The sequence below is a fragment of the Triticum dicoccoides genome, chromosome 5B (assembly GCF_002162155.2).
Source record: "Triticum dicoccoides isolate Atlit2015 ecotype Zavitan chromosome 5B, WEW_v2.0, whole genome shotgun sequence".
NCBI classification, from domain to species: domain Eukaryota; kingdom Viridiplantae; phylum Streptophyta; class Magnoliopsida; order Poales; family Poaceae; genus Triticum; species Triticum dicoccoides.
In genome coordinates, this window is record NC_041389.1 from 506552295 (window position 1) to 506578609 (window position 26315).

Sequence of the window (26315 nt, forward strand, 5' to 3'; positions counted from 1 at the left end):
ACCCTTCACGCGTAGCTTAATGGTTTTAATGGGAGACATGACATCGGACCACGTCTTCTGGATTGCTCGTTGCGAATAAGTGTCAACATCCCCTGAAAGTTGCCTCCCTCTCGTCTGGTCCTGCTGTGCCTGTTGAGCTCATGCTGCATGAAGGAATATTTCCTTTTTCTGGAATCCTTACCAAGCCGCCTCATGTACTGCTTTGATTTGTTCCATACTTCTATTCGTGCTCCTTTTTACAGCTTGAAATTGCATATTTGCATGTAGTACGTCTAACAGCCCCTAGTGCGGTCCGTGCGTTTAGCATTTTTGACGTCTCAGGTAGCTTGAAATTGCATAGAAGTGTTTCATAATGAATGCTCGATTTCAAGCAGCATCAATTTGTTAGTTACAGAGTCTTCTCCGGAAATAGGAAAACTTTGCGAAGGAAAACAAAAGACTACAGAGTCAAAACAAAGCAGAATCGGCTACTAGCTCCAGAGCGCGAACTCAGTTGCCCCCTCGGCCTCGCCGCACTCTCCGTTATCCCAGTACGCGCCGGTGCCGGTCGCCACCGGAGGCGGGTCCATGAGCAGCGCCTCCGCGAGGCTCGCGTAGTACGAGCCCAAGTCCATTTCCGGGAACAAGTCATGCCTACTGAACATTTCGATGTCCATTCCGCCCGGCACCGCGAAGTCTCCATGGGCGGAAGGTTTCGACGTCTCCGACGAACCGGCATCGTCAGACTCAGACGACGATTCTGCAGGAGCGCCACAGGAGGCCTCCTCGGCGGCGGTGGCGGTGATGGACCCACCGGCAGCCTCCCGTCGCTGCAAATCAGCGACGGCCTCGACCGCCGCGCGCCGGACGTCGGCGAGATCGGAGTGCGCGGACGGCACGGCGAGCAGCCACGCGGAGTCCGGGAAGTTGAGGCGCGCGGCGGAGCGGCCGCCCAGGGCAAGCATGGCGGCGTCGTTCGCGCGCGCTGCGATCTCAGCCGTGGCGTACGTCCCGAGCCAGAGCCTCGCGCCGCGCTTGCCGGGGACGCGCACCTCGCAGACCCACCGTTCCGCGTTGCCCCGGCGCCGCACGCCGCGATACACCGGGTGCCTTGTCTCGCGGAACTTGGTGCGCCCCGCCGGGCGCTTGGCCGCCGACGCCCGCCCCGGCGCGTTCTCGTTGGAAGAGGAGAGGGAGGAGCTCGGGATCTCAAGGCCCATGCCCATGGCAACCGGCAGAGCGATCGGTGCTTCCTTTCTGAGCAGTCGAGCTTGGTGGTGCTTGAGCTTGGTGAGAAGTGTGAGCTTGAGTGAGAGTGTTGGTTGCTAGCTTCCGTGGAGTGTGTGAGACGTATTTATAGGTGTGTGCTGTGCTGGAAGCTTGGAAGTTGTATGAACGCGCTGAAGACAGCGGTCGGGATGCCGGCGTACAAACAGCTGGTGACGATGGGACCGTACGTGGAGGATTAAATTAAGTCGCGTTGATAGCGTAATGTGACTTTTCTCCTGCTGGCTTTGCAGTGTTAAATAGAGGCAACTTCCTGCTTGCTTAACACAGTGAACTAGTAAAAAAAGGACTAACCGGGCTAGACTAGCCTGTTAACATTTTTTATAGAAGAAAACTCCGTAAGCAACAAACGCTTAAGCCGAGACTTGAACCCTGGTGGGCTGGCTGCGAACTCCCGCGCCTTGCCAACTGAGCTACGTCCAGTTCTCACACAGTGAACTAGAGGATGGGGTTCGACGGCTGGTAGGCGCTTGACAAAGTGAAGGCTCGAAGGGGCATACAATGGTTACTATTGAATGGGTCCTGTGTTTCTCCAAGTTATCTGGACGCAGAAGGCACTGGTGAGGCGGTGACCATGAACAGCTATGGCGCCAAATTACGACCATCTGGTTCGAGGCAATTGGGCTCAAGGAGATAGAGGGCGTTTTTGTTGAATTGTGGTGACTCAATGAGGTAAACGCACACTTGACCTTTGCATGGCTAGGACACACATAACCAATAAACAAATATGAGGACAAAAACTATCATCGTGTTCATAGCACTCGGACTGTTAGAAGTATCCCTAACGCGTTGACGTGGGCTTGTGTTTATCGTCTTTTATAGGGAACCGGGACGAGAGCTCTTCAAAATGGGAAAAAGGAAAAGTCTCCATAATAGTGATGCCTTTTAAATGAAAATGTGTATGAATGATATCGTCCTTGGACTCAGGTCCAAACACATAGGTCATATAACGGGTTTTCACCTAGGACAGGAAGTCCAGACAAACTCCAGACAGTGCATTCAATAAGGAAGCAAAAGCACCACTGTCAAGTACAACCAGTGAAGGTTAGGCCTAAGTATTTCACCCCGAACTTGGAATTTGGTACTCAAAGAGCACCACCAAGGATGTAGTCTCGAAGTTGCCCACACCAACATGCCAAGAAAGAAGTCTCAGAGTCCTTCCCTCGAGCATACTCCTACACCACCGTCGAGGAGGGCCTCTGTCAGGGAATTCCTCCTTACCACTGACTTGCATGGTGTATTTCAACTCCCTTTATCTGCCCAAGCCCACGAGGAAGTAAACAAATGCAAAATGTTGACATCCCCGGCCAAACACATGATATCTAGACTTATATCAGCTGCAGTCTTTCGGACCACTTCATATTACAACTTCTATTTCAAAGATGTACTTGCACATCACGCGTTTAAGTAGGCATTATAATGTTGGTGATAATCTAGACTGCCTGATGTGCGGGGAGCATATAGAAGAAATTGTGGAGCACTTATTCTTCCATTGCACCTTCAGCAGGGCATGTTGGCGAATCCAGAACATTCATTGGACTACGCATGATAATAGACTCGAGCTCATTAGACAGATAATGAGCTACACCCTTGAAAATGCTTATGGACATCTTCCTATTAGCTGCCTGGAGCCTTTGGAAAGAGCGCAACAACTGTTACTTTCTTCAATCCCATCCTGGAAACAAAAATTCAAAGCTGATTTTTCTAACTTGAGCTTTAGGGTATGTAAAAATAAAAGGTAGTTTATTATTGCCTTTGTTGCCTCCATTACATAACTAGTACTTTTGGTGTGACTCCCTGCCTCCCCACACCTCACCCTCATAGAAGTGTGCCCCATTTTGTATATATGTAACATATTTGTTTCTTTAATATATACGTAGTAGGAGCCTTTTCTACTGTTTCCACGATAAAAAAAGTTATGAGTAAAGTTAGCAAAGTGATCAAAGTGTTAATCATAGGATAACAGCGAAAATGTCGTTAAATAGAAAGATGAGATGTTTCTCGCATACATAGAAAATAAAGAGAATGGTGTAAGGAGTTACATCAATACAAGCTCGTTGTAAATAGTTACATTGATAGAATCTTCATCGGTGCTCCAAATGATATTTGATTTCTATTAAGTGATTTGTGTTATACAATAGAGTTAAATGCACCGAAGGTCTTAAAAGTTTCATCGGGGTGTCACTTTAGTCCTAATTCTTCCAAAATGCACCTTTAGGTCCTAATTCTTTAGTAAGTGGTTCACCCGAGGTCCTTTTTTCACGAGTGCTCGTTGACCTGCCCGCATGGCATGTTGACCCATGCCACGTCACAGAGGGCCCAACTGCATGTCGAGAAAAATACGTTGGAGGCCCTAAAAGTTTCTAGGCAGTGTCACTTTAGTCCTACTTCTTTCAAAATGCACGTTTAGGTCCAAATTTTATAGTAAGTGGTTCACCAGAGGTCCTTTTTTGCACAATCCTTCGCTGGCCTGCTTGGTTGCACGTTGACCCACTCCACGACAACTTAGGGCCACTAGCAGATGAGGAACATTGCAAAAAGCCCTAATTTTTTCACTGCTATCGTCCTGTAGCTATGTGATTTTCTCTACTCTGCCACAATCACTAGCTATAGGCATCAATTTAGTTTGATTTGCATTGCTTCATTAAGTTTCTCAAACCGCTTGCTCTGATTTGAGGTTAGGTGGTAGGAGCTTGTGGAGGAGGCAGTGCCGCCGAAGATGCTACAGCGCTCCTCTTCGTCACCCGCTTCCCAGCCTAGGAGTTTGCTAGGGAGAGAGAGAGACGATAGGGGCTGGGAAACATCAACAGGGGGGTTTACAATGGGCTTTGTATAAAAAAAGAGCAACCTCAGCGGCCTCTAAGTTGATGTGGCATGGGTCAACGCATCATGCAAGCAAGTCAGTGAACGATCATGCAAAAAAGGACCTTAGGTGAACCACTTGCTATAGAGTTGGGATCTAAACGTGCATTTTGAAAGAAGTAGGACTAAAGTGACACTATGCAAAAACTTTTAGGACCTCCAGTTTATTTTTCTTGCCTCGCAGTTGGGCCCTCAGTCGACATAGCATGGGTCAACGCACCACACGGGCAGGTCAGTGAGCGCTCATGGAAAAAGGACCTCGGATGAACCACTTACTAAAGAATTAGGACCTAAAAGTGCATTTTGAAAGAATTGGGACTAAAGTGACACCCTGACAAAAGTTTTAGGACCTCCAGTGCATTTAACTCTACACAATAATTGTTGGCACGGGAAGTTAGAATTGGTCCAAGAAAGTTACTATGGTGAATTTTATAACGATAGGTTGGGTATGTTGTCGCTTTAGAAGCAACATTGGAGAGTGATGAATCAAAAGTTCATTTATGAAATTGGTATGATTTTTAGATAGTTTGTGCCGATGGAACAATGCTCTGAATAGTGGTTCCATAGCTCAGTTTAAGGAATCAACGATCCTGCCAATGATTCAATATATACAAAGTTAGTTTCATAGAATAATGAATTCTTGTGGAAGCATGATAGATGCATAGAAATGCAAAGATACACTCGAACTCGAACTTGTCACGTTCAATAGGACGAATACTATACCACAAGCAAAGCATGGACAAACACCAGATTGTCGTTGGTGTAAAAGGAAAATATACTAACTAGATTATTAACTCTAGTGCAAGTTGGAGTCTGTTGGAAATATGCCCTGCAGGCAATAATATTGTATTATTCATTTCCATGATTGTAATTAAGAGTTTATATTCTATGGTATAACTGGCATATGTGATTCAGTGGAAAACTTGTAAGCACGTGTAGAATGATAAACGGTAAAACCTAATTCCTAGTCTTGCCTCTAGGACCTGCTCAAGTGTTGCATGTTGATCATGTTTTCCAGACCTTGAGATTGTTAAGCGTAACGATAGTCCTAAAACAATGTTGGGAGTATGTCATTAGAAGAACGATCATATTAAATTGACCCAGCTTGTTCGTTATACTTTGAGACACTATCGTCATAACACGAAGAGTTAACGTATGTTGTAATTCCTTAGACCATGAGAGTATCGTACTTGCTTATTACCATATGATGGGCTTTGGGGTTGCCCAAACGTCATTTGTAACATGGTGATCACAACGACAACTTCAGCTTCGAAAACTTTGACAAGAGACTAGATACCTCAAAATGAGATTTGCTCCTCAGACAATGCAGAGATATTCTTAGGGCCCTCTCAGTGTGACAGCATCCATCATAGTCTGGCTAGACACAGGTGACTAGGCCACCGGGATGCCGGAACATGTCTATAAGAAAGGAGAACAAAACCGGCAACAAGGAGACCGATATAGTCAGCATGATAATGACTCAAGATAATACCGATATATCTCACCTCGGGTCTTGTAAAGTATCGTGAAGCAAAGGGAATACACATGATAACCAAAGGTTCACTCGAATATCATTCGTGTATTCATTGGGATCAATATGGATGTCCACGGTTTCGCTATTGGTCATTCAACGAAAGAGAGTTCCGTTCATGTCTATGTTTTACCGAACCTACGAGGTCACAATCTTAAGAGAATCATGATCTATTGAGAGTGTTAGAGAGTTATGAGAAAATATTGTTGGAATAGTTTTGGGAATCATAAGAAAATGTTTCAGGAGTGTTCTGAAAGAGTTTTGGAAATGTTCTGGGAGGTCTAGGAAAGTCCTGGAACTCTTGATGATGCCTAGAAGGTTATGGAACCTTCCGAATAAATCCAAAGGATCCCTAGTGCGAGGACATCTTGGTCGGGCCAAAGGGTAAGGCCCACGAAGCCATAGGTTGGTGTACCAAGGAGTTGCTTGAGGGCAGGGGCTAGACCCTGTCTTTTACCCCTGGGCTAGACGATAGTGTCTATCACGTCCACCCCTAGGCCAAACGCTAGAGTCTGCGGCGTTTATGGAGACACCAAGGTTCGTGGCGTTTGGTACTGGAGTCCGAGAAGGACTCTTTGTCATAATCCAAACCGACTTTGAGGAGGCCCCTCCCTAAGTTGCAACCCAGGGCTCACAGGTAGGGGCAGCCGTAGAACATAAGTATTGGAGCTTTGGGGCTGTTTGGATTGTGACTATCTTTGCCATATATTGCCACATGATTTTTGCCACACTTGCCTTAGTTGAGTTGCTCAAATTGTGGGGTTGTTTGGTTCCTTGCCACACTTTACCACACCTAACCTTAGGCAAATTTGACCAAGTTAGGTAGGTGTTTGGTTCTAGCCACACCTAAGGCAAGGATTTTTTTATGAGCAGCGAACCCCACATGTCATAGACACAAAAAGTGTGGCAAGATTCCCTTAGGCAAGACAAAGTGTGGCTAACAATTTGAGCAACTCAACTAAGGCAAGTGTGGCAAAAATCATGTGGCAATATATGGCAAAGATAGTCACAATCCAAATAGCCCCTTTAGCGACACTTTGACTTGCCTAAGGGAATCTTGCCACACTTTTTGTGTCTATGACACGTGGGGCTCGCTGCTCATAATAAAAATCTTGCCTTAGGTGTGGCTAGAACCAAACACCTACATAACTTGGTCAAATTTGCCTAAGGTTAGGTGTGGTAAAGTGTGGCAAGGTGTGGCTAGGAACCAAACAACCCCTTACTCTAGTTCTCTCTTGTTCTTATTATCATCTACTCTAGTTTATATATTTATTTAATCTTTAGTGTTGGAAAGAAGCACACCACCTCCCAGAGAAACAAAGTCCAACCAGCTTCAAGCAAACTCGAGGCATACCATGCGCGAGCCTAAACTAACACACGCCCATCACACGCTCCAGATCCTAAGAGCATCTCCAGCCGTTGGCCACCCAGGAGGGGCTAAAAATCGCCCCCTGGGGGTGCACCGGCGCTAACCGGCGCGCTGGGGGCATGATAACTCCAGTCGCGGCGCCCATGTTTTTTTGAAAAACTTGAATACGGCGCAAACATGACTCAAATTTAACGCAAACATCGGCGAGTTCGTTCAAATTTAAACATATTATACAAAAAAAACTACTAGGGGCTGCCCCTCGCCGTCTCCATCGCCGCTCCTCGCCGTCTACCTCGCCACTCCCTGCCGCCCGTCGCCCGCCCTTGCAGTTCTACCTGCCGAGGAGGCTGTAGAACCGCGTGTAGTCACCGCCGTCGGCGGCGGCGGCATCACCGCCTCCGCCGCCGCCGTCCCTGCTGCATCCCTCCCCCGGTTGGCGCGGCGGGTTGGACGGTCCGGGGGCGTCCTCATCGTCATCGCTGTCGAGGATCACGATGTCGTGCTCGTACTCGCGCCCACGCTTGCGGGCTTCTATCTCCTCCAGGGCCCGGCGCTGCCGGACCATCTCGTCACGGAGGTAGCCGTCCCGCGCCCACTGCATGGCGTCCTCGTCGGAGAAGCCGCGCCGAGCTATCTCCTCGTACTCCGCAGGGAGGCCGGGCTCCGGCTTGGGCTCGACGAGGACGAAGCGGCCGAAGGGGGGGTGGAGTCGCCGATGCGGACGCCGGAGCTGCGGGTGCGCGTGCTGACAGGCGTGTCCTGGGGCTCCGGCTTGACGGGGAGGAGGCAGGGAGAGCCCGACGAGTGGCCGGACGAGGAGGAGGACGCCCTGGGCCGCTCCATGCGCCTCGGCGTCCAGGAGCTCCCACGGCGGCGTGAGAAGGACGGGGGAGCAGGGTACTCGAGGCGCGGCGTGTTGCCGCCCTCGATGTACTCGAGGACGGCCTCCAACGTGCGGCCAGGCACGCCCCTTCACCGGCACCGGCCCTCGGAGTTGAGCCTGCTGGAGGGCACGACGTAGTTCGTCGCCTCGAGCTGCTCGGCGTGGCGGCGGCGGAAGTAGGGCTCCCAGAGCGGGCTGTCGGGGGTGTACCGCGGGCCTTCTGAGGGAGTCCTGGACTAGGGGGTGTCCGGATAGCCTAACTATCATCATCGGCCGGACTCCAAGACTATGAAGATACAAGATTGAAGACTTCGTCCCGTGTCCGGATGGGACTTTCCTTGGCGTGGAAGGCAAGCTTGGCGATACGGATATGTAGATCTCCTACCATTGTAACCAACTCTGTGTAACCCTAGCCCTCTCCGGTGTCTATATAAACCGGATGGTTTTAGTCCGTAGGATAACAACAATAACAACAATCATACCATAGGCTAGCTTCTAGGGTTTAGCCTCCTTGATCTCGTGGTAGATCTACTCTTGTAATACCCACATCATCAATATCAATTAAGCAGGACATAGGGTTTTACCTCCATCAAGAGGGCCCAAACCTGGGTAAAACATCGTGTCCCTTGTCTCCTGTTACCATCCGCCTAGACGCACAGTTCGGGACCCCCTACCCGAGATCCGCCGGTTTTGACACCGACATTGGTGCTTTCATTGAGAGTTCCTCTGTGTCGTCACCGATAGGCTCGATGGCTCCTTCGATCATCAACAACGACACGGTCCAGGGTGAGACTTTTCTCCCCGGACAGATCTTCGTATTCGGCGGCTTTGCACTGCGGGCCAATTCGTTTGGCCATCTGGAGCAGATCGAAAGCTACGCCCCTGGCTGTCAGGTCAGATTTGGAAGTCTTAACTTCACGGATGACATCCGCGGAGACTTGATCTTCAATGGATTCGAGCCACAGCTGAGCGCGCTGCACTGTCACGATGGGCATGACTTAGCTCTGCTGCCGGACAGTGCCCTGGAGGCTGCACACGAGTCTGCTCTGACCCTCGATTCGGAGCCGGCTGCGCAGATCGAGGACGGGTGGTTAGACACCGCCTCGGGGGCTGCAACCTCTATGGCGATAGAGCCGAATACTGACTTTGTCCCTTCTGAAGCTCATGACTCCAAGGTGCCGGACTCCTTGCCGGACTCCGGACCTCCCGTGCCCCCTCCAATCGAACCCGATTGGGCGCCGGTCATGGAGTTCACCGCCGCGGACATCTTTCAACACTCACCTTTTGGCGACATCCTGAGCTCGCTAAAATATCTCTCGTTATCAGGAGAACCCTGGCCGGACTACGGTCAGGACGGTTGGGATGCGGACGACGAAGAAATTCAAGGCCCATCCACCACCCACTTAGTAGCCACTGTTAACGATTTAACCGACATGCTAGACTTCGACTCCGAAGACATCGACGGTATGGACGACGATGCCGGAGACGACCAAGAACCAGCGCCTACTGGGCACTGGAAAGCCACCTCAACTCACGACGTATACATGGTGGATACACCAAAAGGAAGCGATAACGAGGAACAACGGGACGCGGCGAAGGATAATTCCCCCGAAAAACAACAAAAACAGCGACGCAAGCGCCGCCCGAAGTCCCGCCTCGATAACGACGACACCCATACTGACCCAGCCGTAGAGCAGGGCGAACCAGCGGACGAGCATCCCATTCCCGGCGAAAACAACAGTCCAGACGATCTCACGCCGGACACATCAACGGAGCATAAGAACCAGCACAGAAGGCCCGTCGCCACTGCAAGGAGCTTGAAGAAGCAAAAGAGAAAGCTCAAAACGGCGGAAGACGTACTCAGAATGAGATGGAGCAAAGTACTAAAGACTGCAGATAAATACGGCGATAGTCAACAAGCAAAAAGCTACCCGAAGCGCAAGCTGTTGCCCGAATTTGACGACGAGGTCGTAGAGCCCCCACAGTCAAAAAAGAAAGAGGCCGCCTGGCCAGATAGACGACCAGATAACAGTCTAAGACGGCAAACGGCGCCACACATAATCCAGCACACGATCCAAATAAGGATCCGCGCAAAAAGGATGGCCCGGTCAGGTCCATCTATGGGCCAAAAAAGAAGGCTCCTGAAAGCAACACAACCCACCGAGTGTCCGAAGATAACGGCACACCTAAATATAGGGGCGCCGCACACCCACTATGTTTCACCGATGAGGTGTTGGATCATGAATTTCCAGCGGGATTCAAGCCCATAAACATAGAGGCATATGACGGAACAACAGACCTCGGAGTCTGGATTGAGGACTATATCCTACACATACATATGGCTAGAGGAGATGATCTCCACGCCATAAAATACCTACCCCTCAAGCTCAAAGGGCCAGCTCGGCATTGGCTCAAAAGCCTCCCAGAAAATACCATTGGAAGTTGGGAAGAGCTTGAGGATGCGTTTCGAGCAAATTTTCAGGAACTTATGTCCGCCCTCCGGACGCAGACGATTTAAGTCACGTAACTCAACAGCCCGGGGAGTCAGCACGCAAATTCTGGAACAGGTTCCTCACCAAAAAGAACCAAATAGTCGACTGTCCGGACGCCGAAGCCTTAGCAGCCTTTAAACATAACATCCAAAACGAATGGCTCGCCAGACACCTCGGCCAGGAAAAACCAAGAACAATGGCCGCACTAACAAGCCTCATGACCCGCTTTTGCGCGGGGGAAGATAGCTGGCTAGCAAGATGCAGCACCAGCGACCCGAGTACATCCGAGGTCAGGGATGGAAATGGGAAATCACGACGCAGAAAAGATCAGCGCAGGAATAAGGGAAGCAGCCCAGATAGCACGGCGGTCAACGCCGGATTCAAAAGCTCTCGGCCGAATAACAAAACAATGCCCCTTAAAGACAACAATGACGAGCTATCCAACCTAAACAAAATCTTGGATAGGATATGTCAAATCCACAGTACCCCCGGGAAGCCTGCAAACCATGCCCACGGAGATTGTTGGGTCTTCAAGCAATCCGGCCGACTTAACGCCAAACACAAGGGGCTCGACACACCAAGCGAAGACGATGACGAATCCCACAAGCGGCAGACCGGAGCACAGAAGACTTTCCCACTAGAGGTCAAAACAATGAACTCACTTCATGTGATAAATTGTGCGGAAGCGATATAAACCTGCTATATCAGGACACCATCCACAGAATGGGGATAGACCCTACAAAAATTTGCCATAACAACACTTCCTTCAAAGGAGTGACACCAGGCCTCTATGCCAAGTGTACAAGCTCTATACTACTAAAAGTTGTGTTCGGTTCACCCGACAACTTCCGTCGTGAAAAGCTAGTCTTCCATATCGCCCCATTCAAAAGTGACCATCAAGCACTGCTGGGACGCGAAGCTTTCGCCCGCTTTAACGCAATACCGCATTACGCGTCTCTTACACTCAAAATGCCCGGTCCATGCGGCATAATCTCATTAAAGGGAAAACTCCGAGTATTCCTCGACCATGGAAAACGTGAGACTGCCTTGACAGCCGCACATTAATCCAACCTTGCTGATCAAAGCCCCTCAAAACAGGTCATTTAGACCTCGGACACGGTTAGGCGAGTCCGGCACAAATAAACAAGGGGCTTCCTAGCCACATACCTTTTTACAAGGGGCTGCATGTATAAACAATGGGAGCCAATAAAGCTCAATTTTATTCATCTTCCAAATCATACTCTGTTTTAAATACATCTTTTGCACGATATTTTTTCCAAACTAAGTTCTTCTCTTTTACAGATGAACCACGTGCTACACCCGTCCAGGATACAGCACAACGGAGACACAGGCGCAGACGTGCAACAGGGACCCGTTACAAGAATTCTTTTCAGATTAAGACCCTGTGTAAACCTTTCTTACTGTCTCTTGTTGATACTCATCCCCCGGTTTCCTACCATAACCGAGGAGGAGGCTGGCGTTTTGGCATCGGCCGCGTTAGAAGTTCTCGCCTGTGCCTGGACACTAGGGACTTAGGGCACTGTTTTGCCCGTTATCATAAAGCCCGAATACCTTAGGGAGTGTTCGGCATCTCGAGTTAGGCCTTATATGCATCAGCTCCGAATCATGTCTTTGGTCAAATGTTGGGTTTGCCCGGCTCCTGTGTTTTGCTGCCTTACGTTCCGCTCCATCGGCTAACGCGGCACCAGGAGAACTACTGCGATTGTGCCCCGGTTCGGCCGGGCGAGCACCTTAGTAGAGAAAGCCGAAAACTGACTGTCATGATATAGCAAGAGACTGGTCAACCACTCGATCGACCATTGGAATGTTTAGAGTTCCTCCGCTTTGACGAAGGACCGCTTCCCGGTCAGGCACACACGTGCCCCGAGTTTGGAGAGCGCGGTGCCTTTAGGGGCTATATCGTAGCCCCACCATCGAGCTCCTATGGCTAAGTGAAAGTGATAAAGCATTATAGTCCGGTTGCCTAGTTTGCCTATGCTATCACCTCCTTCAAAGGACCAAGACGTTGGATTAAGTGTGAAAATGCGTTTTTTTTGCAAACACCCCCGCACTATGTGCGTGGGGGTTGAAGCCAAAGACTGCCATCTTTCAGGTTATAAATACATATACATTAACGGCCGCACAGGAGATATTTCAATACTTGAACGCACAAGTCTAAAAAGTCATTATATTATAAATATGATCTCACAAATCATACATGTCATTTGAACATGACATTTTTCGAGCACTGCGACTCTATTAAACGAGTGCCCTGCAGGACCTCCTCAAAATAGTGCTTGGTGGATAATCGGCTCTCGTCCGAACCCCGGGACGCAACATCGGTGGCATTCATCTCCGCAGTATGTCTTAACACGGGCAAGAGCCATCCGTGCACCCTTTATGCAGGCCGACCGCTTCATCGCCTTGATATGCGGCACCGCCCCAAGGAATTGCCGCAATAAACCAAAATAACTCTTCGGCTTGGGCCTTTCCGGCCACAGATGAGCCACCACATCCATCATGGCTAGTCCGTACAATCTATTCAGCTCAGCCCACTCAGCCAACTGATCGGTCAACGGCAGTGGATGCTCCGGACTATGGAATTGAGACCAAAACAACTCTTCCATTTCATGATCCTTCTGACTTCGGAAGTGCCGAACTGCATCCGCCGCACTCGCCGCCAAATCCAGATAAGGATCCTCCGCACTCCACAACTGGCCCAACTGAGCATACTTCGGATCCGTGAACTTCCTACGCAACAGAAAGGGCTTTCCAGCCGCAATATCTCTAGCCTGACGCAGTCCTCCTTTATAGCCCGCATTGCAGAACGAGCATCCTTGGCTTCGGTGGTGGCCTTCTTTAGGCCCTCTTGCTCCGCTTGGCGTTCTCTTTCAAGAACCTCATAGCGGTCGGTAGCATCCTTTAATTTCACGGCCATTACGGCCATTTCCTCCCTGCTTCGGCAGTGAACAGCCTTCTCGGCTTTTAGCTCCTCCGCTGCCTTCGAGGCAGCCGCATCACTTCTTCTGGTTTGCTCCTTGGCTTGGGCAAGTTCTGCCCGAAGGTCTTCCACAGCAGCTGCACCATCTGCATCAAGCATACATGTTGTAAGGAGTGGGCATCAGCTCCCTTACCAGGTGACCGCAGAGAAACCACCTACCTTGTGACTCGTCAAGTCGTTTATTGACCAGCGCGATGTCCGCATCCGCAAAGTCGAGTTGCCGCTTCAGTTCGGCAACTCCATCAGTCCGGCTGGCCACCGAACGCTCCGCCACCTGCATAGGAAAGGCGACATTTCATAACTGAGATTATGATCCTCGGCACGCTGTCACTTTCGACAACATACCGAGTCTGAGGGGCTACTATCTATACAGGGCGCACTCTATGTGCAAAACTGTCAAAAGGTATGTCATTTTTTGCGTACCTCAAACCCCGTCAGTAAACTTCTGACGGCCTCATGCAACCCGCTCTCGGCGGATGAGATCCTTGCAATCACCGCACTCATTAACGCGCGTTGATATTCTGAGAGAGACGCCCTCTCGAGCAAACCCTGCAGCTCCACCGGCCGCACTCCAGTGGGTGCCGAACTCCCAGGCCCCGCCGGACTCGGGGAGACCCTCCGTGACGACACCTCAGGGTCGTCCGCCCCGCCTGATGGGACGGCAAATGGAGGCGTTTCCCTCTCCATCATCTCCGGACGAAGGTCCCCCGAGGATGAGCTCTGATGGGAAGGGCTGAGATCCGAACTACAAGGTAAAAACTTTGGTTATCCTTAGAAATAAAATAGGGATGTCTTTTATTATAAAACTTCCCTTTTTTCTACTTACGGCTCGCTGGAGGGCTGATTCCTTTGGGGAGACTGTACGGCCGGGACTCCTCCCGGCACAGGACCTTCCGATGCAGATTTCTTTCCCCGCTTCGAGGCTTTGGCCTCTGGGTTTTTGGAAGCGGTCCTCTTCTCCCCCTGGAGGGAGAGATTCTCGATTCCCCCCTTACTGAGAGCCTCCTTGACAGAGGTGGTAGTTTCCCTGTTCCCCCCTTCGCCTTCCTCCGAAGGCGCAACCTCCAACATTTTTATTAACACGGGATCCAGCGTGGTCTCAGGGAGGGGGGCCGGACACCGTATCAGTTTTGCTTGCGCTATCCACTCCTGTTCAAGGGATAGCCGGTTAAAAGGCAAATCCATGATAAATAAGTGGATGATATATCTGGTCACAAGGCTACTTACTTGAGTATCCGGGCGATTGCAGCTTAGGCCAGCATCCTCGGTCAAGTCCGGACACACTTCTTGTGATCCGAAGAACAGTTTGTACATCTCCACGGGTTTTGTACCCATAAAGTGTTGGAGAGCTCATGGTCCCTCCGGAATGAATTACCACAGGCGGAGGGGGCGACGTTTGCAGGGCAGAAGACGCCGAATCAGCATAACCTGCATCACTACGACCAGATTGATCTTCCTCTCTTGGAGATCTCGAATCCGGCCCTGCAATAGGGGAACGTCCTTGGACGGCCCCCAGTCAAACCCTTTGTTGACCCACGATGTCAGCCGTGGTGGAGGGCCCGGGCGAAAGGCGGGCGGCGGCCTTTGCCTGCTGCACCTGGGAGCGGTGATATAGAACCACTCCTGTTGCCACAAACCGAGCTCCTCCTGAAAAGAGCCCTCGGGCCATGGAGCATCGACCCTCTTGATTATAACTGCCCCTCCGCACTCTGCCTGACGCCCCTCAATCATCTTCGGCTCCACATTGAAGGTTTTGAGCCACAAACCAAAGTGAGGGGTAGTGCAGAGGAAGGCTTCGCAGACGACAATAAATGATGAGATATGGAGGATAGACTCCGGAGCCAGGTCGTGAAATTCCAGCCTGTAGTAAAACAGGAGCCCCCGAACGAAGGGATCCATCGGGAAGCCTAACCCCCGATGGAGGTGAGGCACAAACACGACGCTCTCGCTGGGCTCCGGGGTAGGAATGAATTGCCCTTGGGCATGCAACCTATGCGAAATCTCGTAGGTTAAGTACCTGGCGTCCCTAAGCTTTAGCACGTCCTCTTCCGTGACAGAGGAGGGCATCCACCGGCCCTGAAGGTCGGAGCCGGACATTGTCGAAGGTCCGAAGTGCCCGAGTCTGGAGCCCTGGGTGTTGGAACTCGGGGCGAGGGGCGGGTTCGATTGAGTATTGAAGAAAAGGAACGGGCCTTGGTCTCATTATAAAGGGGAAGAATACCAAGAGCCGTCTCCGTGACCGTATAGAACTCGCCCTCGATGGAGGGGGCGTGGCAACGGGCGCGGTTGGGTTACCCACGCCCGTATTGATGAGAATCCCGGAATAAGGGGAACATGATCTCTGCTTCGATAAGACGTGCCAAGGAAACCGCTTCGCTAAACGCGCTGAGGCGGTATAATAAAAACGATTCAAGTAAAGGCTTGGTTGTGGTGTGACGCCATGCCACGAAATACGTCAGCAGATTGAACTTGTGTAAATATTATTCTCTCTACGGTGGAATGTGGAATTTATTTTGCAGAGCCGGACACTATCCTGGTGTTCACAATCTTCTACAAACTATTCGGAGAAGGAACCCGCCTTGCAATGCCGAAGACAATATGCGCGCCGGACTCATCGTCATTGAAGCCTGGTTCAGGGGCTACTGAGGGAGTCCTGGACTAGGGGGTGTCCGGATAGCCGAACTATCATCATCGGCCGGACTCCAAGACTATGAAGATACAAGATTGAAGACTTCGTCCCGTGTCCGGATGGGACTTTCCTTGGCGTGGAAGGCAAGCTTGGCGATACGGATATGTAGATCTCCTACCATTGTAACCGACTCTGTGTAACCCTAGCCCTCTCCGGTGTCTATATAAACCGGATGGTTTTAGTCCGTAGGACAACAACAATAACAACAATGATACCATAGGCTAGCTTCTAGGGTTTAGCCTCCTTGATCTCGTGGTAGATCTACTCTTGTAATACCCACATCATCAATATCAATCAAGCAGGACGTAGGGTTTTACCTCCATCAAGAGGGCCCGAACCTGGGTAAAACATCGTGTCCCTTGTCTCCTGTTACCATCCGCCTAGACGCACAGTTCGGGACCCCCTACCCGAGATCCGCCGGTTTTGACACCGACACCTTCCCTCACCGCTCGCGGCAGGGACGCGCGGATACGTGCGATCTCCGCACGCCGTGATGCCCCGGTGGGTGGTGGTGGCACCGGCACCCCGCCGGCGCTGATCCTCCACGCCCCGGGCACCCGCATGTCCGGCGGGGCCGAGTACTCGGCCTCGAGAAGGAGGCGAGCCTCGTCCTCGTGAAGATGGCGGCGCCCGAAGCCATTCGCCGCCGCGCCGTCGCCTGGGAAACGCTCGGCCATTCTTCTGAACTAGAGACGGTGAGAGGAGGAAGGAGGAGAAATGGGCGCGTCGGCGGTGGAGTATCTGTGCGTGTCTCCGGCGCGCTGGTTGTCGGCTTATATAGACGGAGGCGCCGCGTGGTAGGCTTGGCCGACGCGTTACGCGTGGCGGGAGGCGTGGCGGGCGAGGGGACGCGCGTCGCCCGGCCTTCACTGCGCCGCCCGTGAGGCATCAATGGAGGCTGACCGGCGCGGCAGCGCGCGCAGCTTTGGCATTGATTCGTCGCGGGAAACGAGAAGAGAAGAGAGTTGAGTCGCTGGCAAAGGGGGCCCGCGACTCTTCGCGTCAAAAACGATTCACCCGGCGTCCCCGAACGCCCCCAGCGCGTCGGGTTCGGGTTGGGTCCGCCGGCGCCAATTTCGGCCCGAGGCAGCGAAAATTGGGCCCTTCGAAGCGCGACTAGGCCAATTTTTTGGCGCCGGCGACCGAAAAATCACCTGAGTGTCTTTGTTGGGAGCGCGGCTGGAGATGCTCTAAACCCCCATCCTGCCATCCATGCCCCTGGTTACGCAAAACCAGTGACCACCGCAGCGTGCCAGCCGTTTCCTTTGCCGCACACCCAGCCCGCCATGCGGATACGACGAGAATATACTCGTCACCGGCCCATTATCTTCCGGGGATAAGGATGGTCACGCGCGCCCACACGGCCCGGTTCCACGGTGACGCCCGCACGCGAGAGCGACGCGGCCACGCACACGCACGGAGCAGCAGAGCCGCAAATATCTTGGGGGCTGGAATACAAAAGTGATACTAGAATCGGACGGACGGACGGATCGCCTGTTTATTTATTCGCGGCCGCTGTTTGTTTTTGCCTCTGGGGTCGGGTGCGTGTGTGGTGCCGCGGCAGTCACGGTCACACAGCTTCCTCCTCTCCTCTCTCTGCTGCAGCGTTGTTTCACGGCTGTGTACAGCTACAGCCAGCCCTCCCTCATGTTGCTTCTTCACCGCGGAGCTTGCAGCATCAGTATTCAATTCGAGCCCCTCCTGGACTTTTGGAGAGATCTACACCACACACAACTGCGTGTGGAAATGGTTTACGTAATGATAAATATGTCAAAGCGAGTGAGGTTTTTACCGTCCGTCTTAGTACTGCTACTACCATACAGGTTTGACTGTGAATCCGTCGCCTGGGGTGAATTTAGCAGATGGGAGAAGTAATAATGGTCAGCAAGTGATTTAGTTACCAGCGAGTCAGCACCGCCCTCAGGCTCACCAAGTCACCAGCGAACAACTCGAAGGCGCTTTTGACTTTGACCTGGTTTATTTCTCCTACAAGCTCGAAATGGAAGTCATGATTCATGAAGGGTTGAAGGCTGATGAGAACGGATGTGGCCAAAACAGAACGACTCGACGCACTTCTTCAGGCAGCGTAGAGGCTTCGGTGTACAGTACTAATAAATATGTCAAAGCGAGCTAGCAGTACTTTTACTACTACAGCAGAAAAGTAGTAGTAGTACAGTACCAATTTGCATGACACTTAGGTGTGTACAATGGTTAATAAGTTAGTCTTATCTTAAGTTTTACATGTAAAATAGAGATGACAAAAAGACATGTCTACAATAAGTCATCACTTAGCTTTCTCTTCGATAATTAGTTGTTCCTAAAAACACGGTGAGACAAATTGTGCTAAGAGATCATCTGTTGTTTGCTACGTCCCTCGATAAAATCAAAACTTCATTGGAAATTCAGGACCAACTTAGGAAGGCATGGACTCATACTTTGTAAGGTCGAAGTCCACACATAAGAAAATAACTAGTGCCTAGGAATACCCCTTCTTCATTCATCCATTTAGGTAAGAATGGATCCAGGGAACCTGGCTCGGGAACAACCCTGGAAAAACACAGTAAGAGAGTTCAATCTCTGAAATACAGCATTTGATCTCCTAAGTAGTAGTAGTAGAAGGCTTAGTATCTGACTTGAGTAAGGAATTGTAGCATGGGCAGGCAATCTCTTCGATTGATTCCCCTCCAGGAATTACTTAAATTAATTAGCCGGCCCACGGAGTGAAATATCAAACTTAACCTATAAATAACTTGTATCTCAAAAACCAAATAAAATGCATTCTTTTAAGCTTGTTAATGGAATTCCACGGGAGTCGATCGCTAGCAAAGAAGAATTGGAAATCAGTCGCTTCCCTTCTGGACTCAAGTTAGCAAAAGAGTGAACTTCATATTAATAGGTAAATCCTACATCAAGCGTAAAGGAAGTACACTTTTTTGATTCGGAGCTTAATAACTCGTACTTGACGTTGGTTTCGGTTCGATCAACTATCCTTTTTGAAGCGGATAGTTCACAGTGCTCATTCTCAAAAAGCGGAGAAGCCATGATGTTTTCACTCCATTTTCATTACGAAGATGTATTACGTCACGATCTGTTGCTCAAACTGAATCACGCCAATGTTATAGAAGTTCTTGGATTGTTTGATTAGTACCAAAAGCTGCCTCTGATTTCAGAATCCAATTTGAAAAAATGGCTATGGGGATTTTGTGCGGTCAAAGATTCATACAGACACAGAGGGGCCCCTATTTCCAAGCAGGAAAGCTTCTCTTAGATAAGAGAAGACACGTTTAAGATAGAACCATTGTACATGCCCTTAGTATTATAATACAAACTGCCAACTTCCCTGAAATCATGTCATTTGTGCATTTTTTGCGGGGTGGGTAGCATTGCTGGGTACAAAAACAGTTCCCCGTTTGCGGCACTAACGATGGAGTTTGATCTACACCGTCACATACCCATCCAACGGCTCACAGAATTTTGGTGGGGGCAAGGATTGTCACGTGCGCCGCCGATTGGCCAAAGCATTTCTCGACCAAAGCCATACGCAGTTTTCAGGGTTTTTTTTTCACGTTAGTTGAGCTGATGCCCAAAGATTCCCCGGTGCTCAGGCCGTGTTCTATACAGCGTGAAATCGCTGATTGTGGAAAGTCAAGAGTCAAAAACCAATAAGCCATGCTCTGTTTCCCCAATTCGCACCATCACATTACCAGAAACTGCAAGCAGTGACCCTACAGCGGCACCAAATTTTTGGCATCGATCGGAAGCCAAGACGACGGACAGAAAAGAAAGGTAAAATATTCGAACTGGCGCGAACTAGCTAGCTAGCTCTGGTAGCTCCAGAGTGGCACATCGACCTCGCCGTAATCGCCGAGCGCCGCGGCCATGGAAGAAGGCGGCGCCATCAGCATCGCCTGCGCCAGGCTCGCGTAGTACAGGTCCCAGCCCATGTCGCTCAGGACGTCCAGCTCGAACGGCGAGTCCTCGGGCGGGGAAGAGGACGACTCGTCGTCGGTGAGGGAGGAGGGCGCGGACGACGAGGTGCCCGAGAGCGCGTCCTCCTCGGCGATCGCCTCCCGCCGCAGGAAGTCCTCGACGGCCTCCACGACGGCGTGGCGGACCTCGTCGAGGCTGCGGTACGAGGAGGCCGCCGGCACGGCGAGCAGCTCGGCGGAGTCGGCGAAGTTGAGGCAGCCCGCGCCCCCGGCGGAGAGCGCGATCATGGCGGCGTCGTTGGCGCGCGCGGCGGCCTCGGCGGTGTCGAAGGTGCCGAGCCAGAGCCTGCTCCCGCGCCTGCCGGGCACGCGCACCTCGCACACCCACCGCCCGGCATTGCCCCTGCGCCGCACGCCGCGGTATACCGGGTGCCGCGTCTCCCTGAACTTGGTCCGCCCCGCCGGCCGCTTCGCCGGCGCCGACGTCCACGCCGCCTGCTTCGCCTGCTGATGCTCCCGCGACGTGGAGGGCGAGTAGAAGTTCTCGCCGCTGCACGGCGAGCCGGACTCCCCGCTCATCTCCTTCTTGATCGGACACATCTTCTTCTTCCTTCGATGCTCTGTTCCTTGGCCGGCTTGGAGGTCCTGGGTGCTCTTGGGTTGATCGAGTGTGAAGTGGTTTTGGTCTGCGATGAGAAATTTGAGCGGGGTGGTTTCGGGAGCGCGTACTTATAGGTGGCGGTGGCTCGCGGCGGGAGGCAGGGGGCAAAGCGCGGCGAGTGAGCCAGCGGCTGAGAGGAGAGGACAGAGGACACAGGCTGGATACGGCCGGCGAAGGGGGGATGCACCGTACGAAGGCGCACGCAAGTGGGGGGCAAAGTGAGAGACTTCGAGAGTGACCCCAAGATTTCTTTTCTTTGTTATTATAATACAGCTTCGACCAGTACTACCTTCCTGCTTTCGCTTCGCCCCTGTTATCGTTTTCCGCCTAGCTCCTGCTCACTTGCGGCCTTGCGCCCTGTCCTGCGGCCGTTTTACTTTACCTCCTCGTCGTTGTTAATGGTTTTTTTTTTTTGAGCCGCAGTTTGCAAATTCGGGTTTTGGTTTAGCCGAGGGTATCTGGTGCCAGTGTGGTACGATTCCTTTTTGGATGGGGTCTAGATGGTCAGTGCTGTTTGACGTCCAATTCTTAACGTCGAAGCTCATCATCTCTTCGCCATCGGGGCTGCGGACCAAAAATCAGAATTCGCATTCGATGTTGGAGACCAAGAGTGGAAGCGGAGTTCTTGCTCCTAGGTGACGCACGTGGGGTGGGGGTTGTGGTGACCGACTTCAATTGTCATTTCTGACGTGGATGAGCAGACGCAAACCAGGGAGCCCCTATCGCCGGTGTTGTCTTTTGTACTCCAGTTTAAACGTTTTTTTCACCTCGCCTGCAGTCCTTTTCTTGGAGAAAGGGGTAATTTATGTATGGTCTTAGAGCATCTACAGCCGAGCCCTCTAAATCAGCCTCAGACGTCCGGGTGGCACGTATGGTCATTGACCGGTCACAAAAATATGACCCAGACCGACGCCTCAAACGAGTCTCAGACACCCGGACTGTCCGGACCCCTCATATCCAATCCAACTACAGGACAGGTATGCGGATGCCCGGGCGCGCCCGCCACATCAGCCCAGCCCACCTCGCTCCTACTCCGGCGCCGTAAATATCCCTAATTCGGAAACCCTAGCTCACTCCGCTCTCGCTCCGTCTCTTCTTCTCCCCTCAGATTTCTTCGATTCGATCCATCCGACAGCTCCGGCGACCATGTTGAGCATCAACAGCCGCTCTGACTTCGACATCGACATAGACGAGGAGCTCGCCCTTCGCATTGCCCTCAAGAGGTCCAAGATGGACATGCGGGGCAGTTCCGGATCGGCCCCTTCGCCTCTCCCCCACCGACGCAGCGAGGACGCCAGCGTTGGCTCCTCCCAGCCTGCGCACAGCTCCGCGCGTCCCCCGCGACAGCCCTTGCCCCTCCCCCCCCCCGCACCGGTTGGTGCCCCCATGTGGGCAGCGTTGGGTGCTTGTGCCCGCCCAGCCGGCCCGAACGCCCACGGCGGAGTTTGAGGCGCGCGCTGCCCACCGCGAGAGGTAGCGGGCAAGGGAGAGGGACGCAGCAGCTCTGTCCGCCGCCGCTGGGGGTTACTGGCGGAATCCGATGAGGACGTGGGTCTATCGCCTGTCGCTTACGACGGTGGAGACGGACGCTCGACGGCTCCGCCGGAAGAACACGAAGGCTCTCTAGCTTGCCATTGAGCAGTACGAGCACAAGGCCAAGGAGAAGGCGATGGAGCCGACTTGGCTGGCGAAGCTCAGGTGCCAGCAGGATAGGGCCATCCAGCGCCTCAAGGGCCTCATCATCGTATCCTCCTCGTTGTCATCCGATGACCACGGCTCCTCGTCCGATGAATCGGACGATGCTCCACCAGCCGCCGACGGCTACAGCTGCGCCGGCGACCGGAAGGGGAAAGGGTCGGCGCAGAAGTGGTGAACTTCAATTTAATTTCAAGTTTTAGATGTATTTTAAAGTTGTTCATCGTTTATGTGAACTTTGGTGGTCCTTTGAACATCCGTTCGTGATCTTTTGGTGAACTATTGTGCTATCCTATGTCTGATTCTATGCCCGTTGGCTGATCTACGTATTTTGATCGACGTTGCATGGTTTAGTATGGATATAGGGGTTCGGATATGAGATATACGGATGTGGACGACGCGATTTGAGGAGTGCCAGATCAGTGTCCGCGGACACGTCCGGGCGCGTCTACAAGCATTTGAGGGGTCAAATTTATCCATCACGGTTGTAGATGCTCTTAGACGCTCAATCTAGTACTGTCCAGACTAAGCCCATCCAACATGATACCTCGTCGATAAGCCAACCGGTCTGGATGTTAGTTTTACCATAAACCTGAGGCAAATTGGGAGGATTTGCGTCACGTAGGCCTCCGACACCCCGACCCACTCATATCCCAATGTCGGTTCACTTTTCTTTCACTTTTCCCTGCTCCCTCTTTTGTTTGCATTCGCACTCTCCTTGTCCGACATCGTCGCCGTACCTTTCCAACCATCGCACAGGCATCATAGGATGTCCACAACCCCCACCAACACACATGCCCGCCTTGGAGTAGGTCGTCGTCCACTCAGGATCCCTCTGCCCCTGCCAACGACATTCATGACGGACACCACAGCCGACAGGTGTTCGGTCAAATGCCATTGAGCTTTTTTATTGAATTTTTTCTTTCTCATTTTCTAGAGTAATTTGATGGCGGGGATACTCATTGATGGAGGATGATTTTGTTTCGATGCATGGTTGGTTGTTTCTGCGGACTTTGGAGGCATGAGCTTAAGGGGTTCGAATTTTTTTGGAAGCGAGTGCATGCCTTCATGAGCAAAAGAACTTCGCGCCCTATGACATGTATGTCATCTATGAACACAATGGGAAGTCAATATCGCATCGATGGTACACCATCTACAACCTCGTCACGAAGTTTTGCGGTGCTATTCGCCGAGTGGAGACAATGTGCCTATTAGGCTCGTCAACCATGGAGATCATAAGTTTTGCTACAAGTTGCTCTACATATTGGTTAATTCATTAATTCACTCAATATTTCTCTATATGTTGTATAGTCTGCATGCGCTGCCATGATGTAATACAAGATCGAGGACAAACCATTCAATGCAAATACATTATTTGATGAAGCTCAAGGGGCAGTACGTGTGGGACGACATGTGTCGGTTCTGCCTCTAGTATCGCTGAATTTGGAATTGATAAATTCAGAAAACATGTTGAACATCCTTTTATCACAGATAATATATTTACATTTGAAGTATTGTTGTACTATGGATATTTGCATTTTATTTATGAATGAATTGTGTCACTTACTTTAATTATTTTAAGTGTTGCGGTCTTCAAAAAATAAGGACAAACATTTAGGGAGCATGGTTGGACGGCTGACTCCCGCACCAGTGTCCGCGGACTGATCCGGACCAGTCCGCGGACAAACAATGTGTCCGTTTTAGTGGCCAGTATTGGAAATGCCTTCTCTTTTCTATAGTAGCACTCTCTTGCAACATCCTAATATGATCTCTTACAATAACTCTAGTAGAATTTTTGAAAGAGCGTTAAGTCGACTAGAGGGTGGGTGAATATGCGATTTTTACAAATTCATCACTGAGGAATTTCAGGGTGAGGAAATTCCTAAGTCACGAACAATTAGCAGCGGAATAAGTACTCATGTATAGGCATAACAGAGCAATAGCATAGTCATCATGATGAAATGAAAAAACAAACACAGAGTACAGAAAAGCGTAAAACACAGGATAAGCAAGCTGAAGACAATGTGATTGAATAAAATAGATTGAGGAAATAGAGAAAGTCGTCAATCAAAGTCTTCAAACAGTAATGATCAGGTTCATCAACACATGAATGAGGAAATGAAAGGGTTGAAGAAATAGAACCAGTAGGCTTGGTGAAGATAATGATTTGGTAGACCAGTTCCAACTGCTATGACAGTTGTACGTCTGGTTGGAGCGGCTGAGTATTTAAACTCGAGGACACACAGTCCTCACCGTATTCTCCTTGAGCTAAGATCACACAGACCTCGCCCAACACTCGTGGTAAGTCTTCACAGGTGACTTCCAAACCTTCGCAGACTTGGTCACTCGGTGATCCACAATTCCTCTTGGATGCTCAGACCATGACGCCTAACCGTCTGGAGGATACACAATCCTCAAAGGTAACAAGCGTCAGTTCCACACAGGAACAATCTCTTAAGTGATGCTCAATCACTTTGGGTTTGTAGGTGTTTGGGTTTGGGTTTTGGGTTGTCCCCACTTGATGATTTTCGTTCAAAGTCCTCGGAGGATGGGATGCTCTCAATTGACAAGTGTCAGTTTCTCTCGGAGCAGCCAACCAACTAGTGGTTGTAGGGGGTGGTTATTTATAGCCTAGGGACCATCCCGACATGATAAGACATAAATGCCTTTCAAAGATATGGCCATTAGGTGGTAGGATATTTTGGACAGCTGGCGCGTAGCACAGCAACGGTCGGATTTGAGGTTCGTATTCCTCAGGGCTATCATGATTCTCACTGTGTAGGCAATCCGCACTGACGAATTCCTAACTCCTCAGTCAGAACAAATTCCTCAGAGACCAGAAGATCTTCGTCTCTGTCACTGAAGAAATTGACTGAACTGATATGAGATTTCCAGTGGCTTCACTCGAGAGGATTGGGTAGGTGTAGGATTTTGAGATGAACATCACTTGAAAACCAGTTTCCTTAGTATTACCTCGACCCCCTTTAACAGTATGGTGTTTCCTATGACTCAAGAAAGAGAAAATGAAACTATGAAAACAAAAGTCTTCACGCTTCATAATCCTCGCATGGATATCCAAGTCTTCAAGGTCACACTAATTTCTTCACTTCCAAAGTCTTCAGGAGAACAAAGTCTTCAGGTGAAGACATTCATTTTTAGGGGTGGACATTCGACGTAAATATCAAACTCCTCATCAACTTATAGAGTCTGTGTACACTCACAAGTATATTAGTCCCTTAACCTATAAGTCTTTAATACACCAAAACCACCAAGGGGCACTAGATGCACTTATCGTCATATCTTAATATTTACTCCCTCAGTCCCATAAAATAAGAGCGTTTTTTGATACTACACTAGTGTAAAAAACGCTATTATATTATGGGACGGAGGAAGTATATCATTGAGCCACTCTAGTAAAGTCTTCATATCCGCGGCCTTCCAAACGCATATAAAAACACACTATATAATGTTTTTGAGGCTGTGAAGGATGTGCGTAAACATCAATTCACCATAATGCAATGTGTATATTTTCTCATGCGAACAGGATCCACCTGACATTGGTCACAGATTCTTTATCAATAGTCTCTAATTTAGCATTGGATTCACATTCGAAGCATCGATTTCACATTCTAGTGAGGAGCATCCAACGATCATCCTATGGATTCTACACTAACATCTCTAGCGCCAAGTGGACCAGTGACTAGAAGATGTCTGCGTGCCATCGAAGATAAGGTTAACTCGCTTCTTTTCGAATTACCCATTCCTACACGTGAGACGTGATTACAACCTCAAACGGAGACACTATGTGTGCTTAGGTATCAACAGAACGCCCATAGAGAAGCTTGAAGCAAAGGCCAAGTCTTCGTAGAAGAGGAATAAGGGATCATCAAGTGGAGTCATCGACGAGCTACAACGGCCGGACATCCGGCGCCCCCAG

The 26315-nt window shown here is 50.6% G+C and overlaps 2 protein-coding genes across 2 annotated transcripts; both read right to left on the reverse strand.

Moving 5' to 3' along the window:
* Positions 1-365: 365 nt before the first annotated feature.
* Positions 366-1288, reverse strand: LOC119305925 (dehydration-responsive element-binding protein 1H-like). The gene has a single exon (XM_037582314.1). It carries the CDS (start codon positions 1203-1205, stop codon positions 471-473), a length of 735 nt encoding a protein of 244 aa, XP_037438211.1. The 5' UTR covers positions 1206-1288; the 3' UTR covers positions 366-470.
* An 18457-nt stretch (positions 1289-19745) lies between these two features.
* On the reverse strand, positions 19746-20756 carry LOC119311204 (dehydration-responsive element-binding protein 1A-like). The gene has a single exon (XM_037586842.1). It carries the CDS (start codon positions 20620-20622, stop codon positions 19912-19914), a length of 711 nt encoding a protein of 236 aa, XP_037442739.1. The 5' UTR covers positions 20623-20756; the 3' UTR covers positions 19746-19911.
* Positions 20757-26315: the final 5559 nt, after the last annotated feature.